Source organism: Ictalurus furcatus, chromosome 2 (genome assembly GCF_023375685.1).
Source record: "Ictalurus furcatus strain D&B chromosome 2, Billie_1.0, whole genome shotgun sequence".
In the NCBI taxonomy this organism is placed as follows: Eukaryota; Metazoa; Chordata; class Actinopteri; order Siluriformes; family Ictaluridae; genus Ictalurus; species Ictalurus furcatus.
In genome coordinates, this window is record NC_071256.1 from 944,571 (window position 1) to 969,404 (window position 24,834).

The 24,834-nt window shown below is 38.5% G+C and overlaps 5 protein-coding genes across 5 annotated transcripts; all 5 read right to left on the reverse strand.

The window, feature by feature from the left end:
- Positions 1-1,770: 1,770 nt before the first annotated feature.
- On the reverse strand, positions 1,771-4,459 carry LOC128616563 (trace amine-associated receptor 1-like). Its single transcript, XM_053639165.1, has 3 exons — positions 4,255-4,459; positions 4,078-4,196; positions 1,771-3,026 (listed from the first exon to the last, which is right to left on the reverse strand). The coding sequence occupies exons 1-3, from the start codon at positions 4,457-4,459 to the stop codon at positions 1,968-1,970; spliced, it is 1,383 nt and encodes a 460-aa protein (XP_053495140.1). The 3' UTR covers positions 1,771-1,967.
- A 4,266-nt stretch (positions 4,460-8,725) lies between these two features.
- On the reverse strand, positions 8,726-9,987 carry LOC128618294 (trace amine-associated receptor 1-like). Its single transcript, XM_053641832.1, has one exon. It carries the CDS (start codon positions 9,980-9,982, stop codon positions 8,951-8,953), a length of 1,032 nt encoding a protein of 343 aa, XP_053497807.1. The 5' UTR covers positions 9,983-9,987; the 3' UTR covers positions 8,726-8,950.
- A 3,187-nt stretch (positions 9,988-13,174) lies between these two features.
- On the reverse strand, positions 13,175-14,372 carry LOC128618283 (trace amine-associated receptor 1-like). Its single transcript, XM_053641831.1, has one exon. The coding sequence runs from the start codon at positions 14,204-14,206 to the stop codon at positions 13,175-13,177; it is 1,032 nt and encodes a 343-aa protein (XP_053497806.1). The 5' UTR covers positions 14,207-14,372.
- Positions 14,373-17,073: 2,701 nt separating this feature from the next.
- Positions 17,074-19,858, reverse strand: LOC128618305 (trace amine-associated receptor 1-like). Its single transcript, XM_053641838.1, has one exon. It carries the CDS (start codon positions 18,265-18,267, stop codon positions 17,236-17,238), a length of 1,032 nt encoding a protein of 343 aa, XP_053497813.1. The 5' UTR covers positions 18,268-19,858; the 3' UTR covers positions 17,074-17,235.
- A 720-nt stretch (positions 19,859-20,578) lies between these two features.
- Positions 20,579-21,935, reverse strand: LOC128618313 (trace amine-associated receptor 1-like). The gene has a single exon (XM_053641851.1). It carries the CDS (start codon positions 21,771-21,773, stop codon positions 20,742-20,744), a length of 1,032 nt encoding a protein of 343 aa, XP_053497826.1. The 5' UTR covers positions 21,774-21,935; the 3' UTR covers positions 20,579-20,741.
- Between the last annotated feature and the right edge of the window lie 2,899 nt (positions 21,936-24,834).

Below are 24,834 nucleotides of genomic sequence, written 5' to 3' on the forward strand. Positions count from 1 at the left end.
TTGTAAAACCTAGTGTAGAACCTCTTGCAGCCAGTGTGAGGTGGTTTATATGTAGAGCAGTGCTGAGCGCTAATTACAGACATGGTAACAACCCAGCATTTGGGTAATGATGCTCTCTGGTGTTGAAATATAGAATTTTCATGGGTGATTCTCCAAGGTGGTCCAGGTTCCTTTCACCCTTGGTTTGGGCGCAGGTTGGTTGGGATTATCATGGTGGCAGCCTTGTATAACTCACCGGTTTCCAACCCTAGTCCTGGAGAACTTCTCGTCTTGGACATTTTAGTGCTTTCCTGATTTAACACACCCACTTTAATTAAGGAAATCACCAAGTATACGGGATGTATCAATGACATCAGTTTTACACTGGAGCACCCTTTAAAGCTGTAGCAGTAGCATGGGGCCAGGGGCTAATAGTGAAAGCATTTGCTTGGACACACAACAAAAGACATAGAAATACAAATACATATTGGTTTGAGCACTTCTTAAACGTAATCTACAATAGCATGTTTCCCGTAACTTAATAGGTGGAACCAGGTAGCAGGGTTGATAATAATGTTTCCTGTCTCAGATGCAAGTTGCTTTGGATAGAAGCATCAGCAATATGAAGTAAATGCATCTGTTTATGACAGCTTAGGGTCTGATTATGATCCCAGAAGTGCTGTAATCAAGATTGGCATTTGTATATGCTGTTTTAGGGTTAGTGTTTTCCCATGAGAGGTTGTCTCTAGTTTCTAGAGCTCTGGTTACAGTTCACTGAACACACATCTCAACCAGCAATGTGGCAACTGAATATGTACACAGTGCTGGAGCTTTTTAATTTTAATAAACATTTTAAATGAAACATTTCAAGTGAATAAAGAATACCACACATCAAATCTGACATCAGTTGTATGTCACTGGAGATTCTGGGCATGGGAAAGGAAGCTGCAGTTCAGGGAGAGTCATCGGTTACTGGCACGGCTTGCTGCATGAGCAGGTCTTTTTAATTTTAGGCAAACCAACATTTAAAAAAACAGGATACGAGCAAAAGATGGAAACCAAACAGCTCGAAGGAGGAGTGATGATTAAAATGCTGTGAAACAGGTGGAGGTAAAATACACCGGTGGATAAATATGTGTGTGTGTAAATATTAGTCTTGCATTGGTTTTGATCGGATATTGCAAGCTTACCAAGGCCCATTTTTCTTTAAAGTACTTTATAGAAAAAAGTATTGAGCATGAACCTAGGATCAGATTCATCGTTTCCATTACAGAATGTGAAAATAGCTCAAACATTTTTCAGAGAATTTTCTTGCTGAAGACATGAATGTTTGTCCATTATATTCAGTGCTTTTGAGAAAGTTCATCCATGATGGTTTGTTATTACTCAGTAATTATTTTGAAAGTGGATTTTGTCTTTTCAGACGTTGAATTTTCAGAACAATAGAGAACTTTGATTTATTAAATGAATTAATCATCATGCTTTAATTGTGAAGATACTTTACAGTGTCCCACTTATACATAGACTGTACATTGTATAACAATCAAAACTCCACTGTTTCTGCATTTCTATTAAAAAATATATATACTGATTTTATCGTCACTAAGATGCAGTGTTGAACATTACTCGTTTAACATAAAGTCATAATGAGAGCTGAAGCAAAGAGGCTTTATTGGGGTATTTTTTCATAATGCACACCTTGATATCTACCTAAATATTGTTAATAAATCAGCATGTTCCTCAGATTTTATAGCAACAGAAACAAAATTATTGGTTCTTGATCCCCAAAAGGGGGATCCATTTCCATGATCAGGTTTCATACTTAAAGCAGTGTGGCACAGGCAGGAGTAGAAATTAGAAATGAATGGAATGAGAAAGCTATTCGCATCACCTTTTTCATTGCTCAGACTTTTTGTAACATTTTAATTTGATCACAGTGTTAATTAAAACTTAAGAACATCGAGTTTCAGCTTGAAAAAAAAAACCAATTAAAACAATTTGGTGTGTGACGAATTGACTTGAAATATTCCCCCAGAAAGAATGACTCTGAAAGCATGTCTGAACCAGCTGTAGAAAAATGCATACACTATTGGATTACACGTTGAATTGAAATACCCGACCCAAAGGAAAACATCAAACAGAATCGGAGGAACTGAATATCCTGTAAATGGATCTAAGCAGTTGCAGATAAAAAACGGCACCCAGGAGGTCAGAAAAACTCCCACGATTATGGCTAACGTTTTTGTGGCCTTCCTTTCTGACTTGCTCATACCGGCTTTTTCCTCGGCTGTCTTTGTCTTCGCATTCGTGGATTGAATTGCACGAGCTTGTCTTTGTGCAGTGCGAAAGATTTTCATGTACACACATAGCATGATTACTGCAGGGATGTAAAAACATAGCATAGGAAACACTATGGCTGCCGCTTTAGCTTGAAAAACCATACATGCTCCTTCACAAAGGAAGTTATTGTAATAAAACTCTTCATTTCCAAGAATATTGAGTTCCATAAATATCATCCCGAACCCGAGTGCTGCAGAAACGCTCCAGCACACTATGATCATTAATCTAATGGTAGTCGGAGTCATTTTACTGTGATACAGAAGCGGATGACATACAGCGTAATATCGATCTAAAGAAATAATACACAGGTTTAAAATGGACGCAGTGCACACAGTGACATCCAAACTGCTGTGTAGTTTACAAAAGGTGCTTCCTAAATACCAGCAAGTTTCCACAGAGCGTATCATGCTAGGAGGCATCACCATTCCTCCTACAAGCAGATCAGCAACAGCCAGAGAGAGAATGAGGTAATTAGTTGATGTGCGTAATTGTCTGAAATGTACAACAGTTATGATCACAAGCAGGTTTCCGATCACAGTAATAAGAGAAGAAGTGCTAAAGAGGATGTAGAGCAAAACTCGAACTTCCAGAGGATAATCAGTCTTCAAACATGATGTATTAAGGGAACTGAAACAAAGTGAAGGCTCCTGTACTATATCCAAATCGATGATATTGTCCATCTGCAGCTCCCACAATGCCTTCCAGATCTGAGAAAATTAACAAGGTAGTGAGGTTATTATAATAATTATCATCATCATCATCACAAAATCATATTAATACATGATGTATAGCTTTTAGAATAACTTGCAAATTGTATTGTTTACATTTTATTACATTCCAAACAATTCTTTTATCATAATCATTCATACCTCTCCATGCACCATGTAGCTGAATCTCCTAAACCTAGGAGAAGAAAGTCTAAATTTATAGTTTATCGTAGCCAATAGCAGTGAATCAGATTAATCCCTTGTGGTGAATGATGGAACTGAATCAGGTTTATTCCATTTTTTTTAAAAACCAAGACTTAATGGAGTTCAAAATATGATAGCATAACACTGTGGCCCTGTCCATCACTTTAAATGCTATGTGGTTTCATTCACTGTTGTCTCACTTTAGCCAGATTTTACATGCGATGCTTTAAGTAAAAGCAGCTGCTGGGGAAAAAACACCTGCCATGTTTTTTTGTTTGTTTGTTTTTTTGCACTTTTTCAGACCTGAAAATTCTCTTAACCAAATTTCTTGCTGTTTGAGGTTTTATTTTTTTAAATTATTCTGCCATTTTCCCCCCAATTTGGGATTGCCCATTCCCACCCTCATGCTTATACTGCATTTGTAGTGCCTTGTAAGTGGTAATTTGCAAGTTTTAATGATGTCATTTCTCACTTTGGCACATTCAATGTGACAAATTTGGGGGCTTCCATGAAAGTGTGTCTTTTTGTTTTCTTTGTCAGAGCATGTAAAGTTTATAAAAAGCTTATTTAACTGCACTTTTACAGTTACAGGCCTGAGTAACTGCTGGTTCTTTTCCACTATAATGAATTTCAAAAATTCATGCAACATTTAGGACTGAAATTTCAGCACAGCAACAGCAGTAGACTGTTTTCTGCTCAGGTTACTGGTTAACACCTTCTATCTGTTGCACATTGCCCCAGCAGTGCTTCAGATGGTCGTTCTCCTTCTGCTCGTACCTGAAGTTTCCCTTCCGGGTGACCTGTTGACACACAGAAGACACAGGGTTAGTGTGTGTGTGTGTCTCACCTGAGGAGGCTCTCTCCCTGGTGTCCCCTTCTCCATGGGCCATGTAGGCCCACCGGACCGTGCCTCAGCCCTGGGCAGCCTTTGGGAGGGAGATTGTGGGGAACCCTGACCAATCTCATCTGAGAAACAACAGGACTGGAAGCTCCAGGATCAGCCCGACGAGGAGTGGCCATTCACCGGCGGAGGCTGAGTCAAGGACTTCAGCGGCAGGGACCTTCTGAATGTCCCCATTGACACAGGAAAAACAACCGACCAGCCAGGGTTTGTCAGCTTGCTGCGGGGTTGATAGGTCTAGCTCGGTAGGCATGAGCTCATCCCAGGGAGTTCCATAGGCGAGGCGGATTTCGTTGTGTCTCCTCTTCCGGGGAGCTGGACCCGGCATTGGCCAGGGGGGACTTCCCATCTCTCTCCCCTCCCCTGTCACCACCCGCTTGACGACCTTGGTGGTGTGTTGTTCTGGAGGGGTGGCTCCAAGGTGGTAGGATTATCGGTGGAACTCGGCCTCTGCCTTGGTGGGAGACAGGGCGCATCGAGCCAGGATTTCTCCTTTGAGGGTCTCATTGTGGGTGGCCTCGGCCGGCGGGTGCATGTAGTAGGCAAGCCGACCTTGGTGAGCAGTTGCGGGGCATCTCAAAAGGGTTCCGGGAGAGAGATGGCAGCAGCAGAGCAGGGTTTCTTCAGCTCCAGTAGATCCTGCATGCTGACATGAAGGCTCTGGACCAGCTTCTATGTCCCTGCCTGCTGCTGGATATTTGTCTTCAGCAGGTGCTGTAGTATGGTGTCCATGACAGGTGTGGGCTGGGCCTGTGCTCATGCCCACATTCTCCACGACTGTGGCTACTCTAGGCTGCGGTGGGTGGAACATGAGGCAGGAGTCTGGAAAAAAGTGCTCTTTTATTTTAGAATGTGGGAGAACGGGGAAGGTGAGGGAGTGAGGAATTGAGGTGCAGGCGGTGGTTGTCACAGTGGTCGCCCAAGATTGGGAGAAGCAAGCGGACTGGAGCAGTGTCAAGGTGGGATCCAGGCAGCGTGAAACAAAGAAACGTGTCAACGGGACCTAGACAGGAGAACATGTTCACCTCTCTGATTGGCTGTGCCCTTTTATATTCTCCTGGCTCCTGCAAGAGCAGCAGCGCCCCTCATTGGCTACCAGCCGTGTGTGCTCATGCCACCCTGCCCTGCAGCCATGTGCTCCTGTGCTGTCCAGATCAAACGGGGTGCTGATTGGACAGCTCAGTTTGGGTGACAGTTGTCCGAGGAGCACGTTGGTCTTGGTGCGTATGGGCTGCAGACCCGCCATCACACCAACACTGCTGTAAACTAATTTAAAAGTAGAGAAGTGGGACTTTACACTGGTTATATTGTGAGCAGCCATGCTGATATGATGTCATTATGTCAACTGGGAAGGAAGTAGAACCCCAAGCTGATAAGAAATTTCAAGTTGAGGGGGCATTTTCTTTGCCTTTTCCAGTTGCAGGCAGACAATTACAAGCTGCAACTTCACCTCAAACCCAGCATTACTCTCCCCTGTCAAACGATAATGACCAACCAGGGAAACCGCTAACAACTCTGTTCTGCATACATGAGCTTACAGATGTCCACAGAGGTGTCATGTCAGCACTGGATTTGGCCATCAACTCCAGTTCCCAGAAACCACCACAGAATCACAACATGATCATTCTGGACTCCATTTCTCATTGCTCACAGCCATGATCACAGTCATGTTCAACTGACTACTTATTACACACATCTGGAATCTCACACACATAAATATCCCAGACACTCAGAACGAAATCTGTGTGTTGCTCTGAGTGGCTCTGAGTTTACCTCATGACGATTCCAAGCCTTTGTATTTTATGCATGCTGTCTGGTTTTGATCTTGTTCTGGTTTTCAATTTTGGGTTTGCCATTGAAAATCTGTTTGATGATCACCTGATCCAAGTCTGTTTTTTGACTGTTGATTTGAATTTGTCTACCTGTTGCAATAGTGCCTACTCGCAGCTGTCTCTGCTGCCTGACTGCAGGACTGTGGCATTGTCAGGATTTGAACTTTCAATCCCCTCATGATAGGGTAAACACTTCTGTTGTGTTACTCCAGAGCCTCAAATGATACCTATTATGGACTTTTGTACATAGGTAATGTTTGAATTTTTCAGACATTTAAGCGGTCAACCGATATCGTTTCTTCAGTCCAGCTTCAATCCATTATCCCATCATGATCCTTAGGGATCCGTCTTGGGTCTTCTCCTGTTTTATTATTTATGTTCTTCCTTGTAATGGTCACATTTTCACCAAATCCTGTCATGACCCTCCACCCTAGTCTGGTGATGATTGAAAACTGGATGACCCAAAACCTTAAACACAACTGCAATAAAAAATAATTCTTCTTTTTGATGTCTTACAGCACAAATACTTTGTCATCGTAGTCTCCACCTTTCCTTTGAACCACATAAATTAAATTTAGTCCTGCTGCCCACATTGACTAGGCACCATATCTCCAGATGTTGTCCCTCACTGAATGAAATATGCATTCATGTCCTGGTCACTTCCCATCAAGATAATCGAAATCCAGCATTTCTTCCATGTTTTTTTTTTTTTTTTTTTTTTTAAATCCAGTTGGACCCACTTCTTTATCCTAGCTCTCTTGACTATGTTAACCTGTTTATAAAAATCTTCTATGGCATCCCATCAAAGCTTTTTTTGATTGTAAGAGTCTCTTCTTCCTTTTCAAAACACTCAATAGATTATGAGTGGGCCTCTCCAATCTCTTTGACCTCCTTTCCCTACATCATTGTTTCTGATCTTTTTGTTCTTTTTGCCAGCCAGATATAGTGACGGCAGCATCAAGAATTGAACACAGTCTCTGTTGAGGCACTCACCACACCAAGGACTTTTTTTTGTTTGTTTTTTTTCTTTTTTTTTCTTTTTTACCATTTTGATCTGAAGTTGGCATGCTCATATTGAAAATGAAGCTTCATCCTCTGAGGAACCACCCACTAATGTTGTATCCCCATTACTAATCATGGGGCAGATATGATAGGGACCAAACACCACTGTTTTACCACCAATGCAGGTAGATAATGCTTGAAGAGGAGAAAGAGTATTGCTAGACACTATGTATCAATTGTACACCACAGGAGCTATATGACCAGAGATGCCCAGATGTATGAGTGTTTCAAAGTTAGGTTTTTGTGGCCTTGCATGACCAATGACCTTCATAAATATGCTCGTGTTTGCAGTGCATTGTGCACCTGAAAATCTCTCACTTGGATAACAGCAGGACAAGTCTACCCCAACACTCCACTCCCCTCCTGATCTATTAGCCCCGGCATCCTCATCATATAAAGTTGGCAACCAAAAATATTAACGATAGTTAACAGTTTCTGTGTTCCACATATCGTCTACATCATCTGCCTACCAGTGCATACCAAGATGGTGTCCTTGAGAATACTGTGCTCCAAGGTCCATGGATCTGGGTGCATAGTTCAAGTGCAGGTCTGGAAAGTGGCCAGTGGCCAAGGCTCAGTTTAATCAGGAAGTAGAGAGACGTTATCAACAATTCTGGGGGAAAATTATGCATAATCGCTGCAAAATTCTTCTATTCTATTCTTCTAAGTGTCTTGATTCAAAATGCGACATGGCAACCGATAACCTGATAGTTTTTTGCTATGGCCAAACCATCTGCAAAGACCCTGATGTGGTGGTATAAATGGACATGGAGGAGAGCTGCTAGCTGATTAGCGGTAGGCTGACTATTGATCTGGCCATCAACTCAGAACCACCCTTAGGTGTTCATGGCCCATTTTATCAGACTGTTCATCAGGTGTGTCTCAACAACTAAGTGTTGTATCAAAGTGAACCCAATCTTATATCTTGGTGTTTAAAGCTCCCTTCTATCACTCCTCTGCATTTCTACCCTTATCATGTGTTGTAGTGTCTACAGTCGGAAGATTTCCCAGTTCTTGCCAAACAGAATTCCACTATTGCATTGACTTAAGCCGTTATTCATATATGTTTTCTACTAGGAGTACCAGGACCGTCCTGGGTCACTGGTGGTTGGCCATGCACCACCACTTAACGTTGGCTTTAGAAGTAGGAACCAGTGGTATGAGTGTTGTCGGTAAGGCTCACAGTCTCAGCATGGAAATGCTGTTTATTAAACTGTATCTTCAATGAGCTACCTTTTTCGAGCAATGTTCAGCTCTGTGCTTTGCTGGCTCAAAGCCTCCAACATGCTTTTTTTTTAAACTTTTTTTTTCAACTATTTTACTCCCAAGTGTTGTATTCTTAATTCTCTTTGGGTTGTGATTCAATCATTGCTTGTGCTTTCTTAGTTTTAATGCTCGTATTGCAAAGCAGTTTGCTTCATTGTTAATGTGTCTCTCTGCAATTCTAATTTATTTAAGTGTAGTATTTGATGAACTCTAAACAATATTCAATATTAAATGGAAATTTCAAACACATCAAAATCTGTTTATGACAGTAAATACAGCTTAAAATGGCTCACAACATAAATTTCTGTTAAATATTCTTCTCCTAAAAATTGCAACACCATGACATTTCATTTGACCGTTGAGGCATTCTACAATTTTATTATTAGCACATTTTCTTTTATTGTGATGCTGCTTTGTTTTATATACTGTAGCTGAGCAATGCAACAACACTGACAGAAATGCAGCTCCAGTAGCCCTTTGCATATGTGTATACAGGTGATGGTGAAAATACAGGAGGAAGGGAATGGAACAGTGAATAAAATCACCTCTGGGATTCAGGTTTACAAACACCACTCATTTTTAAACACACTTATTTCACCTAAAAGAAATCTTGATGGAATTTTAACCGAGCATGTTCAGTTTCAGTTTGGAATAAGCAATCAAAACAATCGAGTGTGTGAGGAATTAGCCTGAAATATTCCCCCAGACAAAATGACTCTGAAAGCATGTCTGAACCAGCTGTAGAAAAAGGCATACACTATTGGATTAAATGTTGAATTAAAATACCCGACCCAAAGGAAAACATCAAACACAATCGGAGGAACTGAATATCCTGCAAATGGATCGATGCAGTTGCAGATAAAAAACGGCACCCAGGAGGTCAGAAAAACTCCCACAATTATGGCTAATGTTTTTGTGGCCTTCCTTTCTGACTTGCTCATACCGGCTTTTTCCTCGGCTGTCTTTGTCTGTGCAGTTGTGGATTGAATTGCACGAGCTTGTCTTTGTGCAGTGCGGAGGATTTTTACATACACACAAATCATGATTACCGCAGGGATGTAAAAGCAAAACATAGGAAACACTGTGGCTGCTGCTTTAGTTTGAAAAACCATACATGCTCCCTCACAAAGGAAGTTATTGTAATAAAACTCTTCATTTCCAAGAATATTGAGTTCCAGAAATATCATCCCGAACCCAATTACTGCAGAAATGCCCCAACACACTATGATCATGAATCTAATGGTAGTCGGAGTCATTTTACTGTGATACAGAAGCGGATGACATACAGCGTAATATCGATCTAATGAAATAATACACAGGTTTAAAATGGACGCAGTGCACACGGTAACATCCAAACTGCTGTGTATTTTACAAAAGGTGCTTCCTAAATACCAGCAAGTTTCCACAGAGCGTATCATGCTGGCTGGCATTACTATTCCTCCTACAAGCAGGTCAGCAACAGCCAGAGAGAGAATGAGGTAATTAGTTGATGTGCGTAATTGTCTGAAATGTACAACAGTTATGATCACAAGCAGGTTTCCGATCACAGTAATAAGAGAAGAAGTGCTAAAGAGGATGTAGAGCAAAACCCGAACTTCCAGAGGATAATCAGTCTTCAAACATGATGTATTAAGGGAACTGAAACAAAGTGAAGGCTCCTCTACTATATCCAAATCGATGATATTGTCCATCTGCAGCTCCCACAATGTCTTCCAGATCTGAGAAAATTAATATCAAAGTCAAATTATGGCCTCACCACATCATTAGTATAATAAGCAATATTATATCAGTATTACACAATAATCCAATGACTTTGATTAATATACAATGCATAAGAACTTGTCATTCATCATACCTTGCCCTGTACCATGTCAAGGAAAGTTAACCAAAGAACATCTACATTTATAGTGTATGTTAGCCAATAGCCGTTTATTAAATGAATCCCTGGTGGAGCACGATGGGGGGGGTGTTTAAACAGCTCACATCCCTTCGTACAGCTTCCAGAGGATAATCTAGCTAAGGTTTTTTGAGGTTTATTCCATTGAAACAAACAAGCAATTTACAGTGGGGGAAATAAGTATTGGACGCCTCAACATTTTGTTCAGTAAATATATTTCCAATCAGGTTATTCACATAAAATTTTCAACAGATTTGGTATTAAATCATGAAATCTGGAAATATAAAGAATTCACAACATTAAAGTCTATAAATGAAGTTATGTGTAATAAAGTGGAATGACACGGGGAAAAAAGTATTGAAGACGTTAACTGAAATTTATTTAATACTTAGCGAACAAGCCTTTGTTTGTAAAGACGCTTCCTGTATGAAGAAATTAATGGGCCGCAGTATTCAGGTGTGATTTTGGTTCATTCTTCTAAACATATTGTCTTTAAATCTTGTTCAGTTGGACTTGAGTCAGGTGATTGACTGGACCATTCTAACACCCTGATTTTTTTTCTCTGAAACCAGTTGAGAGTTTCCTTTGCTGTATGCTTGATATCGTTGTCCTGCTGGAAAGTCCACCCATGTCTCGTCTTCATCATCCTGGTGGATGGCAGCAGATTCTTCTCAAGAATCTCCCGGTAAAGGGCTCCACTCATCGTTCCTTCAGTTATATGAAGTCTGCCAGTACCATGTGATGAAAAACAGCCCCACACCATGATGCTTCACCTCCAAACTTCACTGTTGGAGTAGTGTTTTTAGGGTGATGTGCAGTGACATTTCTTCTCCAAACATGGTGTGTAGTATGACAGACAAAAAGTTAAATTTTGCTCTCGGCTGACCAGACTACACTTTCCCAGTACTTCATAGGCCTTTTTCAAAATGAGTTGCAGCAAACTTTAGACGAGCTTTGACATGCCTTTAATTTAGTAATGGAGTCTTGCGTGGTGAGCGTGAGCAGTGGAGTGCATTGCCTATTGCTGAGTGGTCCTTGGCTCTTGGGCTAATCTTCTGTCTATTCTTCTGACTCCCTGGTCAGAAATCTTGCGAGGAGCTCCTGTGCCTGGCTGGTTGATGACAATGATGTTGCTTGTGGATGATGTGGATAATGGCCCCAATGGTGCTTACTGGAGGATTCAGAAGTTTTGAAATGCGTCTGTATCTGATTCCATCAATATGTTTTGCAACAATAAGGTTGCAATGTTCTTGGGAGAGCTCTTTGCTTTTACCCATCATGATGTTTCTTGTGTAACACCTTGGTAACGAAAAGCCTTTTTATAGACCATCAATTTACAAACCCAGCTGATATTAATTTGCACAGATAGGGGGTATAATTACTTATGGATTTCAGCTGGTTCCTTGCCTTACCTTGGAGAACTGCTTTTCCTTAGCGTGTTCAATATTTTTTTCCCGTGTCATTCCACTTTATTACTCAGCTCTATTTATGGACTCTAATGTTGTGAATTCTTTATATATATATAACACTCCAAAAAGCCTTCCCATGCTTGTAGACCCTCCTGATGGCAGATACGTATGCACAGAGGGGCTGTAACACGTGATTATTAGAGACATGGCACAAGCATAAACTCAGAGTTGGATTTATTAATGCAAAACCAGGAATCAACGTTAGAGTTCACAGTGGAGCAGCTTTATGACCAGATCCATAATCTAAAAAGAACTAACAGCAAGGATCTAGGAAAACTGGGAAGTATAATGGAACACTGAAACCCAGACTTAGACCTAACAGGGTAACTGCACAGTAAGATGTCCCAATGAGAATAAAAAAATAAAAAAAACAGCAGGGTATAAATGGCCAAACTAATCAGGGTAAAATATGGAAAAGGTGAACATAATCAGAGAACATATTAATTACAAGAAGAGAATACATTCTAAAGATCCCTCCCATCAGCAGCTGTCTGCTGGGACAGAAAGAAGGTCATGAACTCCTGGGTAGAATTACCCAATTTTAGCTTGATGATAGTTTTGGATCCTGGTTTATTTGTACTAGAGTGAGGGTCGAGTTTTCAATCCTTACTGCAAAGCACTTCTGTAAGGCTCTATAGCTAAAGGTGTGTGCTGAATGCATTAAATGTAATTGTGATTACTGACTCTTCTGACACCTGTTCAAATAGTGGGGTTTTGTTTCATTAAATTTTACAGTGGTGTTTTTCCTTGCTAATGTCACATGTGGTTTCTCATTAAGATCTACACCTACAGCAGTGGTGGCTCAGCAGATAGGGCTCTGCATTACTGAAATAATAAGGTTGTGAGTTTGAATCCTGGTACCACCAAGCTGTTGGTCTTGAGCCCGTGAACCCTCAACTGTTCAGCTAAATTACAAGATGCTTTGGAAGAATGTTTCAGCGAAATTAATAAATGTAAATCTCCAGCTGTATTTCTGTAAATCTGCTTTGTGACAATGTCTGCTGTTAAAAGTCGTATGCAGCTGAAAATAAATTATGAAACGTCCACCCAGGTTGTGTTACATGAACTCTTTTTATTGCTATGTTATATTATTCTACTTAAAACATACGATAGATACTGGATTTTTTATTTCCATGCGCTGTTAGCCGTAATCATCAAGATTAAAACAAAAACAAAGAGGCGTGAAATATTCCACTTTATGTGAAATGAATCTGTAATATATGAAAATTACGGGAAAAATATCTGAACTTTTCCACAATATTCAAATTTTTTTTTTTTTTAGATGTTTTGAGAAATTTTATAAAATCTTCATCTATCATCATCAGTGATGAACAGTTTTGATGGAAATGGAGCACTGAACACCCTTTGCATGTTTGTGCATGAATAGGAGGGGATTTAAGCAGGAAATATCACCTGTTTGCCTTAAGCTTATAAACACAAGTCATTTTTAAACAGTTTTGTTTCACCTGTGAAAAATGTTGATTAGTCAAGCACAAAGTTTAATCCTAAACAAGCAATTAAAACAATTTGGTGTGTGAAGAATCAGTAAAGCATATTCCCCCAGACAAAATGACTTTAAAAGCATGTCTGAACCAGCTGTAGAAAAATGCATACACTATTGGATTACACGTTGAATTGAAATATGCCACCCAGATTAACAGATCAAACACAATCGGAGGAACTGAATATCCTGTAAATGGATCGATGCAGTTGCAGATAAAAAACGGCACCCAGGAGGTCAGAAAAACTCCCATGATTATGGCTAACGTTTTTGTGGCCTTCCTTTCTGACTTGCTCATACCGGCTTTTTCCTCGGCTGTCTTCATCTGTGCATTTGTGGATTGAATTGCACGAGCTTGTCTTTGTGCAGTGTGGAGGATTTTCATATACACACACAGCATGATTACTGCAGGGATATAAAAACAAAGCATAGGAAACACTATGGCTCCTACTTTGGCTTGGAACACCATGCAGGCACCTTCACACACAAAGTTATTATAATAAAACTCTTCATTTCCAAGAATATTAAGTTCCAGAAATATCATCCCGAACCCAACAGAAACAGAAATGCTCCAACACACTATGATCATGAATCTAATGGTAGTCGGAGTCATTTTACTGTGATACAGAAGCGGATGACATACAGCGTAATATCGATCTAAAGAAATAATACACAGGTTTAAAATGGACGCAGTGCACACGGTGACATCCAAACTGCTGTGTATTTTACAAAAGGTGCTTCCTAAATACCAGCAAGTTTCCACAGAGCGTATCATGCTAGGAGGCATCACCATTCCTCCTACAAGCAGATCAGCAACAGCCAGAGAGAGAATGAGGTAATTAGTTGATGTGCGTAATTGTCTGAAATGTACAACAGTTATGATCACAAGCAGGTTTCCGATCACAGTAATAAGAGAAGTGGTGCTAAAGAGAATGTAGAGCAAAACCCGAACTTCCAGAGGATAATCAATCTTCAAACATGATGTATTAAGGGAACTGAAACAAAGTGAAGGCTCCTCCAATATATCCAAATCGATGATATTGTCCATCTGCAGCTCCCACAATGTCTTCCAGATCTGAGAAAATTAATATCAAGGTCAAATTATGGCCTCACCACATCATTAGTATAATAAGCAATATTATATCAGTATTACACAATAATCCAATGACTTTGATTAATATACAATGCATAAGAACTTGTCATTCATCATACCTTGCTCTGTACCATGTCAAGGAAAGTTAACCAAAGAGAGGAACGTCTAAATATATAGTGTATCTTACCCAATTGCTGTCTATTAAATGAATCCCTGGTGGAGCACGATGGGATGGGGGGGGGGGGGGGGGGTTAAATAAACAGCCATTCAAACAGCTTCCAGAGGATAATCCAACTAAGGTTTGTTGAGGTGTATTCCATTGAAACAAACAAGCAATTTTTATGCAACATGATATGGATCATGACTTGTGCTATATAATACCCCAATTCTGAAAAAGTGGGAACGGTATGGAAAATGCTAATAAAAACAAAGAGGAGTGATTTGTAAATGTGCGTTCACTTGTATTTAAACAAAAAACCTCAACCTCTCTGTTGTCAGGTATGGTATTTGCCAGGTGCAGTGGTAGATCAGTGGTTAAGATGTTGGGATACTGATTTGAAGGTCATGAGTTCAAACCCCAGCACTGCCAAGCAGCCACTGTTGGGTCTTTAAGCAAGGCCTTCAACTGCTCAGATGTATAAATGAGATAAACCTGGATAAGGGGGTCTGCCAAATGCCATAAATGTAAATAAACTTCACTCAGAAGAATAAAGCTGTTTAGAGAAAGCCTTACACTATTATAGGCATGATTGAACTTCCCCTTGCTGTTTTCAAACAAGTCCCAACTCTTTACCATGCATTTAACTGGGCACTGAACTTACTCAGGGGGGAAATGGTGGAGAATAACTTGTACTGTTTCAATACCTGTACTCCTACAAGAATATGTCTGTAACAGGATAATGGTAGTTTAGGATCCTGGCATATTTGTACTAAAGTGAGGATACATTTTTATTGTTATTATAAAGCACTTCAGTAAGTCTCTCTAGTTAAAAGGGTGTGTGCTAAATTCTTTAAATGTAATTATTCGACAGATTGTTGTAGTAGGGGTGACAAGGATTGGTTTAAATCGTGCACGAATGTAAAAACAAACCATAGGAAATACCATGTCTGCTGCTTTAGTTAGAAAAAAAATGTACATGCACCCTCACAAAGGAAATTACTGTAATAAAACACTTCATTTCCAAGAATATTGAGTTCCAGAAATATCATCTCAAACCCAGTTACTGCAGAAATGCCCCAACACACAACAGTCAAGAATCTAATGGGAGTCGGAGTCATTTTATTGTGATACAAGAACGGGTGACATCCAGCATTGTACGCATTATATAAATAAGCAATATTATATCATACATGCCAATGACTTTGACAGATCTAACAATGCCGAATGCAAATGACTGTATTTATAATGATTCCACATACCGTACTCTTTGTACCATGTAGAGGAAAGTTAACAAAAGAAAAGATCGTCTACATTCTTAGCCAACGACAGTCTATCAAATTATTTCCTGGTGGGGTATGATGGAGGAAAAAAACCAGCAGCCCAACCAACAAACTTGGATTGAAGAATCTAACACACACACACACTCACAAATGGGGTGTAATGTGGTGAGTAAAGGACAAACACAAATGCTTAAAGCTTTATTTATAAATCAGTGTCAGAGTTCACAGTGGTGGTCAAAACATAGGCAGGCTGGGCTATCACCATAATATCCATAATCCTAAAAACTAACCTAACTGGCAAAGGTCTATGAAGCTAGGAATCACAATGAAACCCAGGCTTGGACTTAATGGGACTTATACACAATAATGTCCCAATGAGATAAAGAAACAGCAGGGTATAAATAGCCAAACTAATCAGGGTACAACATGGAAAAGGTGAACACAATCATAATCAAAGCAATGTGGCTCCTGAAGCAAGACAATGAGAACAGAAAGGAGGTCATTAGCTCTTGGGTAAAATATCCAGGAGCACTTGATTCTGGCATGACCTATGAAGTGGTAAGCCCTGATAACATAAACCTCAACTTCTCTCTCTTGTCAGATCTAGGAACAGCCAGGTTATAAAACTATGAGATATGGAACTTCCCCCTGGCTGTGTTCAGACAAAGGATGAATTACCTACTCTTTACTAAGCACGTGAACGAGTACTAAACCTTCTCTTGGGGGAAACTGGATGAAAAAACTTGTCCTGTATCAATACGTGTACTCCCACACTAATATCTCTCTAACAGAAGTTTAGTGTATTGGAAATCTTGGTGGCTTGGTCTATTTGTACTAGAGTGATGATACTTCTTTTTTTTTCTTTTTTCAAGGTAGCACATCTGTAAGTCTCTTTAGTTAAGGGTGTGTGATAAATCCTGTGCGGCACAACAAAGATGCCCACATCTGTTTATTAAACAATTTTGGTGGCCTGACTTAACCGGTGACATTCATAAATGCAGGATGTTAGTGCCTACAGAGCATAATCCACCTGGAAGTCTCTCACTCGGGTACCAGCAGGACAATGTACACTCCCACCCACATGATCTTTGACCTCAGAAACCATGGTATCAAGTTGCCAAGGAAAAAATATTAATCCTAATAATTGATCATTAAGCCCACTCATCATCCCTAATCTTTGGAAACCATTCCCACACAGTGCTTACCAAGATAGTAAGCTAAGCTGTTATCCCTGAATACAGTATGTATTGGATCAGTGCCCATAGTTCATGTCATTCTTCTATTGCCATGTTGTCTAGTTTTATATACCTGAGCGAGGATCAGTGTAAACAAAATGGATGGAAATGGCACTCCAAATTCCCCTTGGCATATGTGTACATAAGTAATTGTGAAAATAGAGGGAGGGAATGAAACAACTACAGTATTAATTTAAAACTAATCACTTTGGTGACTCAGATTTACAAACAGTCCTTTTTAAACACTTTCATTTCACCTAAAAACTTTGCTAGAATTTGAACCAAGCATATTCAGTTTGGAATAAGCAATCAAAACAATCGAGAGTGTGACGAATTGACTTGAAATATTCCCCCAGAAAGAATGACTCTGAAAGCATGTCTGAACCAGCTGTAGAAAAAGGCATACACTATCGGATTACATGTTGAATTGAAATACCCGACCCAAAGGAAAACATCAAACAGAATCGGAGGAACTGAATATCCTGTAAATGGATCTAAGCAGTTGCAGATAAAAAACGGCACCCAGGAGGTCAGAAAAACTCCCACGATTATGGCTAAAGTTTTTGTGGCCTTCCTTTCTGACTTGCTCATACCGGCTTTTTCCTCGGCTGTCTTCATCTGTGCATTCGTGGATTGAATTGCACGAGCTTGTCTTTGTGCAGTGTGGAGGATTTTCATATACACACATAGCATGATTACTGCAGGGATGTAAAAACAAAGCATAGAAAATACCACAGCTCCTACTTTGGCTTGGAACACCATGCAGGCACCTTCACACACAAAGTTATTGTAATAAAACTCTTCATTTCCAAGAATATTAAGTTCCAGAAATATCATCCCGAACCCAACAGAAACAGAAATGCTCCAACACACTATGATCATGAATCTAATGGTAGTCGGAGTCATTTTACTGTAATACAGAAATGGATGACATACAGCGTAATATCGATCTAAAGAAATAATACACAGGTTTAAAATGGACGCAGTGCACACGGTGACATCCAAACTGCTGTGTATTTTACAAAAGGTGCTTCCTAAATACCAGCAAGTTTCCACAGAGCGTATCATGCTAGGAGGCATCACCATTCCTCCTACAAGCAGATCAGCAACAGCCAGAGAGAGAATGAGGTAATTAGTTGATGTGCGTAATTGTCTGAAATGTACAACAGTTATGATCACAAGCAGGTTTCCGATCACAGTAATAAGAGAAGAAGTGCTAAAGAGGATGTAGAGCAAAACCCGAACTTCCAGAGGATAATCAGTCTTCAAACATGATGTATTAAGGGAACTGAAACAAAGTGAAGGCTCCTCCAATATATCCAAATCGATGATATTGTCCATCTGCAGCTCCCAAAATGCCTTCCAGATCTGAGAATATAAAGTTCTATAGCATTACCATATGTTTAGCATAACGTCAGAAAGATAAACTAATACTAAATCACCAGAAATACATAATTATGTAGTGACCTTGACTGGTATGGTGTTCATATAAACTTATAGTGCGGATCACATTACAGTGCTTACCATCCATGAAGTTCTAAACATTTGTATTCATAACAAATATCCAACATACCTTCCTCTGGACCATTATGAAGTTAGCCAAAGGAAGAACATCTAAATTTATAGTTTATCTTGGCCAATAGCAGTGCGTAAATTTAATTCCTGGTGGAGCATGGAAGAAAAAAAAAAAAAGAATAAGAATAAGACCTTTGGGCTTGTTGGGGGGAAAAAAAAAACAACCAGCCCAAAGGTCTTATTCAAATTAGGTTAATTCTTTTTACTTTTATAAAGGAATTAACATATAATTTACCATGTAATAATTACCTAGGCCATGACTTTAGATCTGAGAGAAATACCTTATTATATCTAATCCTCAGCTCAGTGATCATTGTAAAGAATGTAAACTCCACAGGTTTGTATGCACAAGGAGATGTAACATGCAGTCATGGGTGTAGACCAGAACAACATGGAAACTAGAATGCAATATAACACTGAAAACTGAGACTTGGAACTCATGTGATGAATGTACAATAAGACTTTGGTGCTTTTTTGTGACGATCATGGTTGATAAGGTGCATTCAGATAGGGGGAAACCACGTCAGAGAATAATAACACCTCTATCACCAACTGTTTGCTCTCTAGTCATTTCACCCGCTTTTCCATGAGTTTTTTCATGTTCTTTTCAGCCTCCAGGCGAAACATAAAGGTGGCTGTGATGAAGACTGTGGACCTTTTAGCTGCAGTGTGCACACTGATTAACCAGGGAAGGGTTGGGCCAAGACAACATATGGATGAGTGTCTCGAACATGCCAGGATTTCCTTGTGTTTAATATGGAAAATTTTCAATACTGTATATTTTCTTGGCAACAGGGGAAAAGTGGGCATGTTGCCCAGTGTAAAGGGGGACTACATTAATTTCACAAGATGGAATTCTGACATTGCTACAGCCACTGATGACTGTACTCTGGGGAGCAAAATTGGCCTTGCTTTCTGGGTTGAAGGGATGGCATCTGTGAGCTCATGTATGCAGAGGAGGGCAGATTAGGGAGAAATTGGGGTGTTTATTTATGTACAAAGAAAATTTGAAAACCATGGTGTAAACAAAAGTGAATATTTGATTCGCAGTAATCTGTTTTGAGAAATCAGAAGATCTCAGTGATCCCTACATCTTGTACTGATTTATATAGGAAAAATTTGCCAAAATAGAAATATTTAGCTCATCTAAAAAATACAAAAAAAAACAAAAAAAACAACAACAACCAATCTACCTTATAAACTCAGCAGCAGATGAAAGACCTTTATATAAAGCTTTAACTAGACAATAATATTTCAAACGAAAGGGGAAAATCTTTTGCACAATAAATTCACACACTAAATGTACACTTTATTAATTTATTGCATTCTCTCCGATTTAAAATAAATATTCTGAATTTAAAAACATGGCCCTATACTCTCATGGAAAAAAAGGCACTAAACTGTATGTTGTTCAGTAGAGGACCTGAAGGATGTAGTTTACTAATAAAACGTATTTTTTAGGGACTGCTGTGGTACGGTTAATGTCATCTTGAAGTATAAGAATGTATCTGTGTAGTTCAGAAATTACACTGATTTAGAGAAAGATTATATTAAATAGATTGCACATTATATTGAATTCTTTATGAGCACATGTGCAGTATATCAGCTTCATTTTCATAACGAAAGCAGCATAAAAGGCAACATGATGATTAAAAAAAATTTTTTAAACATGTTTGTGTCCAACATTATAATTGTACTTAATTAGTACAAATGTTTGTTTTTTTAAGAAAGCTCTAGTATAGTTCTTTTACATTTACAAATGGCTCCAAATTAACAACTAGATTTAAATTTAGACTTTTGTGATTAATTTTATATAGCTAGCAAAAAATAATGAGAGCCATTTGGAGATTGTAAATTTTTGTGTGTCGGGGGTGGTTAAACCTGTGCAGTTACAGGAGTTACAATTCTGCTTCACACAATCACCAACTCGTTTTTGATTGATAGATACATAATGATGATATAACGCATGAAAGGTAGTTGATGTAATAATTTGCACATGTATAAAAATACAGTGTAAAAAAATGCATTTAAATTTCAAGAGGTGCAATTGTACATGAGGAAAGTTGTGTTCTTTGTTTTGGACAAAATTCAAATGTATTACATGAATAATTGTCACTCATCTTTTATTTTTCATGTAAAATAAATTATGCCAGAACAAATTGGAACAAACTTTTACATGTTAAAACAAATATAATGATATAAAAATTTCACATCAGGACATCACTGTTCAAATTTTTTTCTCAATGCAAAAAAAGATTCATTCTTGAGGAACCTGACTGAAATATTTTTCCAGATAAAACAGTCCGCAGTGCTTTTCGAAACCACTTGTAGAAAAAAGCGTATACAATTGGGTTACAGGTCGAATTTAAATATCCAATCCAAACCAGCATATCGAACAATACAGGAGGAATCAAATAACCAATAAAAGGATCAATGACATTGCAGAAGAAAAATGGTGTCCAAAGTGAGAGAAACACGCCCATAATCACCGCCAGAGTTTTTGTTGCCTTTTTCTCCTCTTTGCTTATCATCGCTTGTGCTTTATTTTTCGAGTCCTGAATGGATTTGGCTTGTTTTTGTGCGACACGGAATATTTTCATATAAATGCTAAGCATGATGATACCTGGGAAATAAAAAGAGAGCAAAGAAGACGCGGTGCTTGAGGCGGCACTTTGGAACAAAACACAACCACCTTCGCAGGCAATGTTTTCGTAGTAAAAATCTTCAATGCCCAGGATGTTGAGACCAAGAAATATTATTCCAAATCCAACTGCGAAAGAAACGCTCCAGCAAATGGAAATCATAACCAGCGTGACCAAAGGTGTAATTATGGTCTGATACAACAACGGATGACACACAGCGTAATATCGATCAACGGATATGAAACACAGGTTTAAAATGGACGCGGTGCACAATGTGATATCAACACTGCTGTGAATTTTACAGAACAGAGTCCCCAAATACCAGCAGGTTTCTACAGACCGGATCATGCTCGAAGGCATTACGAATCCCCCTAACAACAAATCCGTTACAGCCAGAGACAGGACGAGATAATTAGTCGGCATATGGAGCTGTTTAAAATGTACGATGCTCAGGATGACAAAAAAGTTTCCGAATACTGTCAGAATCACCACCAAGCTGAAAAATACGTAGAGCGGCACTCTGAGGAGGAGTGGGTAGACCAGTTTTGGACAGGAGCTGTTTAAAAATTCGTAGCAGCGAGGAATTACGTCCAACGTCTGAGTTTGGCTCGAGTTCATTTCAAAATCCATCTGCGGAGATATTTTGCTTCCTGCAAATAAACAACGAACAAGATATTGAACACAGTAAAGGTAAAAACCATTTCATTCAGTCATCATATTTGCATCTGTAGCTCACCATCAATCCTCCCTCAAGTGGACTGACCAGTCACTATGTCCTGTTTATAACCCTAAACACACACACACACCGGTCTTTGTACCAAGCGAAACACATGTTTTAGTCCCAGTGGTCAGTGAAAACCCAGACCAGGCTGGAATTCCCAGTCTGATTAGCTGTAATGGCTAATAATGTCCTCATTATTTTCTCTCCATGGATTAAAGAAAAAAAACAGCAGAGGCGTAAAGGGAGAACATCGGGCCATTATGGAGAGCTGGACTTCACTGTTGAATCATGAGGTGCATGTTTGCTGTTTGGCAGCATAGTTTGAGTTCTTTGTTGCTCTAATACAGTCAGGTCCATAAGTATTAGTACAGTGACACAATTTTCATAACATTGCCTCTCTACACCACCACAATGGATTTGAAATGAAGCGATCAAGATGTGATTGAAGTGTCGACTTTCAGCTTTTATTCAAAATCGTCCCTCCGTTTTCAAGTAATCGGACAGTTGACTGATGAGCAGTGTCATGGCCAGATGTGGCCTGTTTCCTCGTTATGTCCTGAAATTTTGCCGTTCATTGTGGGGTTATTTAATAAGCTCTGGCATTTTAGGACTGACGGGAGAAAATTCTTTGGTTGCTTCTGTGATAAAGGTCATGATGTCTGTCTTAAAAGTTTAACGATAATGCTACAGTCCATGAATAATCACACATTAATACCATTGACGAGTTAAGGTGTGTACTAATCACGAACTAACAAAGAGCTAACCTTAACTACGACGTGAGTCTTATGAATTCATGCGTGAATAACGACCACCTTAAGTACACGTTAGTACACGTTTGTTCGAGGTAAACTAAATAAAAAACGTTCTATAATATGAATTAAACATCCATAATTTCAAATTGTTTATATAACATGCCATATACAGGTTTAAGTAAGTATTAATTCTGGTATGATTATTCATGTGCTGATATTGTAAAGTGTTAGGGTGGTAGGTTAAGACTTCAGCTTAAGACCTTAACTTCACTGGAATATGTCAAAAACAAACAAACAAACAAACAAACCAAAAAATTTTAAACAAAAACAACACAAATTTCAGTGGATAAACTCAAAAAGGTAGTGAGTAAATATTTAGTTCACAGAGGCACAAATTTAACTGGGGCTTTTCTACACTTAATGCGTTTAAATTGTATTTTCTCCCTTTATTTTCATTATATACTGTATTTTATATATATATATATATATATATATATATATATATATATATATATATATATATATATATATATATATACACACTGTATTATATATATATATACACTGTATTATATACTGTATTATTTATTTATATATATATACTGTATTATATACTGTATTATATATATACACTATTATATACTGTATTATTTATTTATATATACTGTATTATATATATATATATACACTGTGTTATATACTGTATTATTTATATATATATATATATATATATATATATATATATATATACACACTGTATTATATACTGTATTATTTATTTTTATATATATATATATATATATATATATATATATATATATATATGCTGTATTATATATGTACACTGTTATATACTGTATTATTTATTTATTTATTTATATACTGTATTATTTATTTATATATATATACTGTATTATATACTGTATTTTTTATATATATATATATTATATACTGTATTATATTTTTCACTGCTTGAAAAAGGTAAAAATATACAATTATGTCTTCATATCGATTACGTTTATGTATGTCATGTTTGATGTGTATTTGAACATGTTTATCTTTGCTCTGAACCATTCGCAGTGAAATATATTGAACCTTAATTAGATAATGAAGCGCTGCAGAAGCACAAACACACAGTGACGTGTGTCTCGTTAACGTCATTAGAAGCGTGATATGTTTTTCACACCTCTGAGCAGAGGGAGTTATGGCTGCGTCAGACGTCCTCGTGTCTCTCTGTATTAATCTCTTCGTTAGAAAGCATCTTTACAGGTGATAACTGAATAAAAAAATATATTAAAAAAACTTTATTTAAAAAAGGCCCGCTTTGTTTGTCATTTGAAAAGTTTGTAAAGATGTTAAATAGGTCATGAGTGTGTTTTCTACTCAGACGGACGGACGGTGTGTGTACACTGTGACTGAAACGTTATAATCAAGCCGTTGTGTTTACACACAGACCATCACCAGGTTATTAAAGCTATCACACACACATCGATCAGAGCCGTAATATTCGAGTTCAAACACAGACAGATTTAATCTTTCAGTTCGATGACTCATGTTGGTTTTGAATAAACAAGAATGTTTATAATGTTTTATATTTCTCCAATAAAACATGACACCGCTCCTGAGTATTGTTAAAATTCATTACAGTGTTCTGAGAGCAGTACAGCCAATAACATAAAGAATGGAGCCAACATCAGGTGTTAATACTAACGAGTCTAAAACAATTAACACTGTGTGTGTGTATGTGTATGTGTGTGTGTGAGAGAGAGAGAGAGAGAGAAGTTCAGTCTGATGACCTCAGAGCCAAAAAGACAGAAAATTAGTAGTCAATAATCTAGTGCGCTGGAAATTAGTGACAAAAATAATAAATAAAACTCTGATGTTTTTTGTTTTGTTTGGTTCTGTTCAGTTTGTTCCTTTTTTGTTGAGCTGTTCTCTTTTATCTGTTCTCTTTGATCTGTTTTGTTTTCTTTGATTTGGTCAGTTCCCTTTAACCTGTTCTATTTGATTTTGTCGGTTCCGTTTGATCCGCTCTCTTTAATTTGGTCCGTTATCTTTTGATCTATTTTTGTTGTCGTTGGTTTGTTAAATTGCCTTTGATGAGTTGGCACCCTGTCCAGGATGTTCCCCGAGTCCCCCTGGGATAGGCTCCAGACTCCCCTCGACCCTGTGTAGGATAAGTGGTCAGTTCCGTTTGATCTGTTCTTTTGTGTTTGAT

Bases quoted from the DNA above. Each gene is read 5' to 3' on its own strand.
- LOC128616563 (XM_053639165.1), bottom strand. From the start codon at position 4,459: ATGCCGGGTCCAGCTCCCCGGAAGAGGAGACACAACGAAATCCGCCTC. The intron at 4,197-4,254 runs GTGAATGGCCAC...GTTGTTTCTCAG, and splicing joins CCTTGACTCAGCCTCCGCCG to ATGAGATTGGTCAGGGTTCC. The intron at 3,027-4,077 runs GTGAGACACACA...TAATTTTCTCAG, and splicing joins CAGGGAGAGAGCCTCCTCAG to ATCTGGAAGGCATTGTGGGA.
- LOC128618294 (XM_053641832.1), bottom strand. From the start codon at position 9,982: ATGGACAATATCATCGATTTGGATATAGTAGAGGAGCCTTCACTTTGT.
- LOC128618283 (XM_053641831.1), bottom strand. From the start codon at position 14,206: ATGGACAATATCATCGATTTGGATATATTGGAGGAGCCTTCACTTTGT.
- LOC128618305 (XM_053641838.1), bottom strand. From the start codon at position 18,267: ATGGACAATATCATCGATTTGGATATATTGGAGGAGCCTTCACTTTGT.
- LOC128618313 (XM_053641851.1), bottom strand. From the start codon at position 21,773: ATGGATTTTGAAATGAACTCGAGCCAAACTCAGACGTTGGACGTAATT.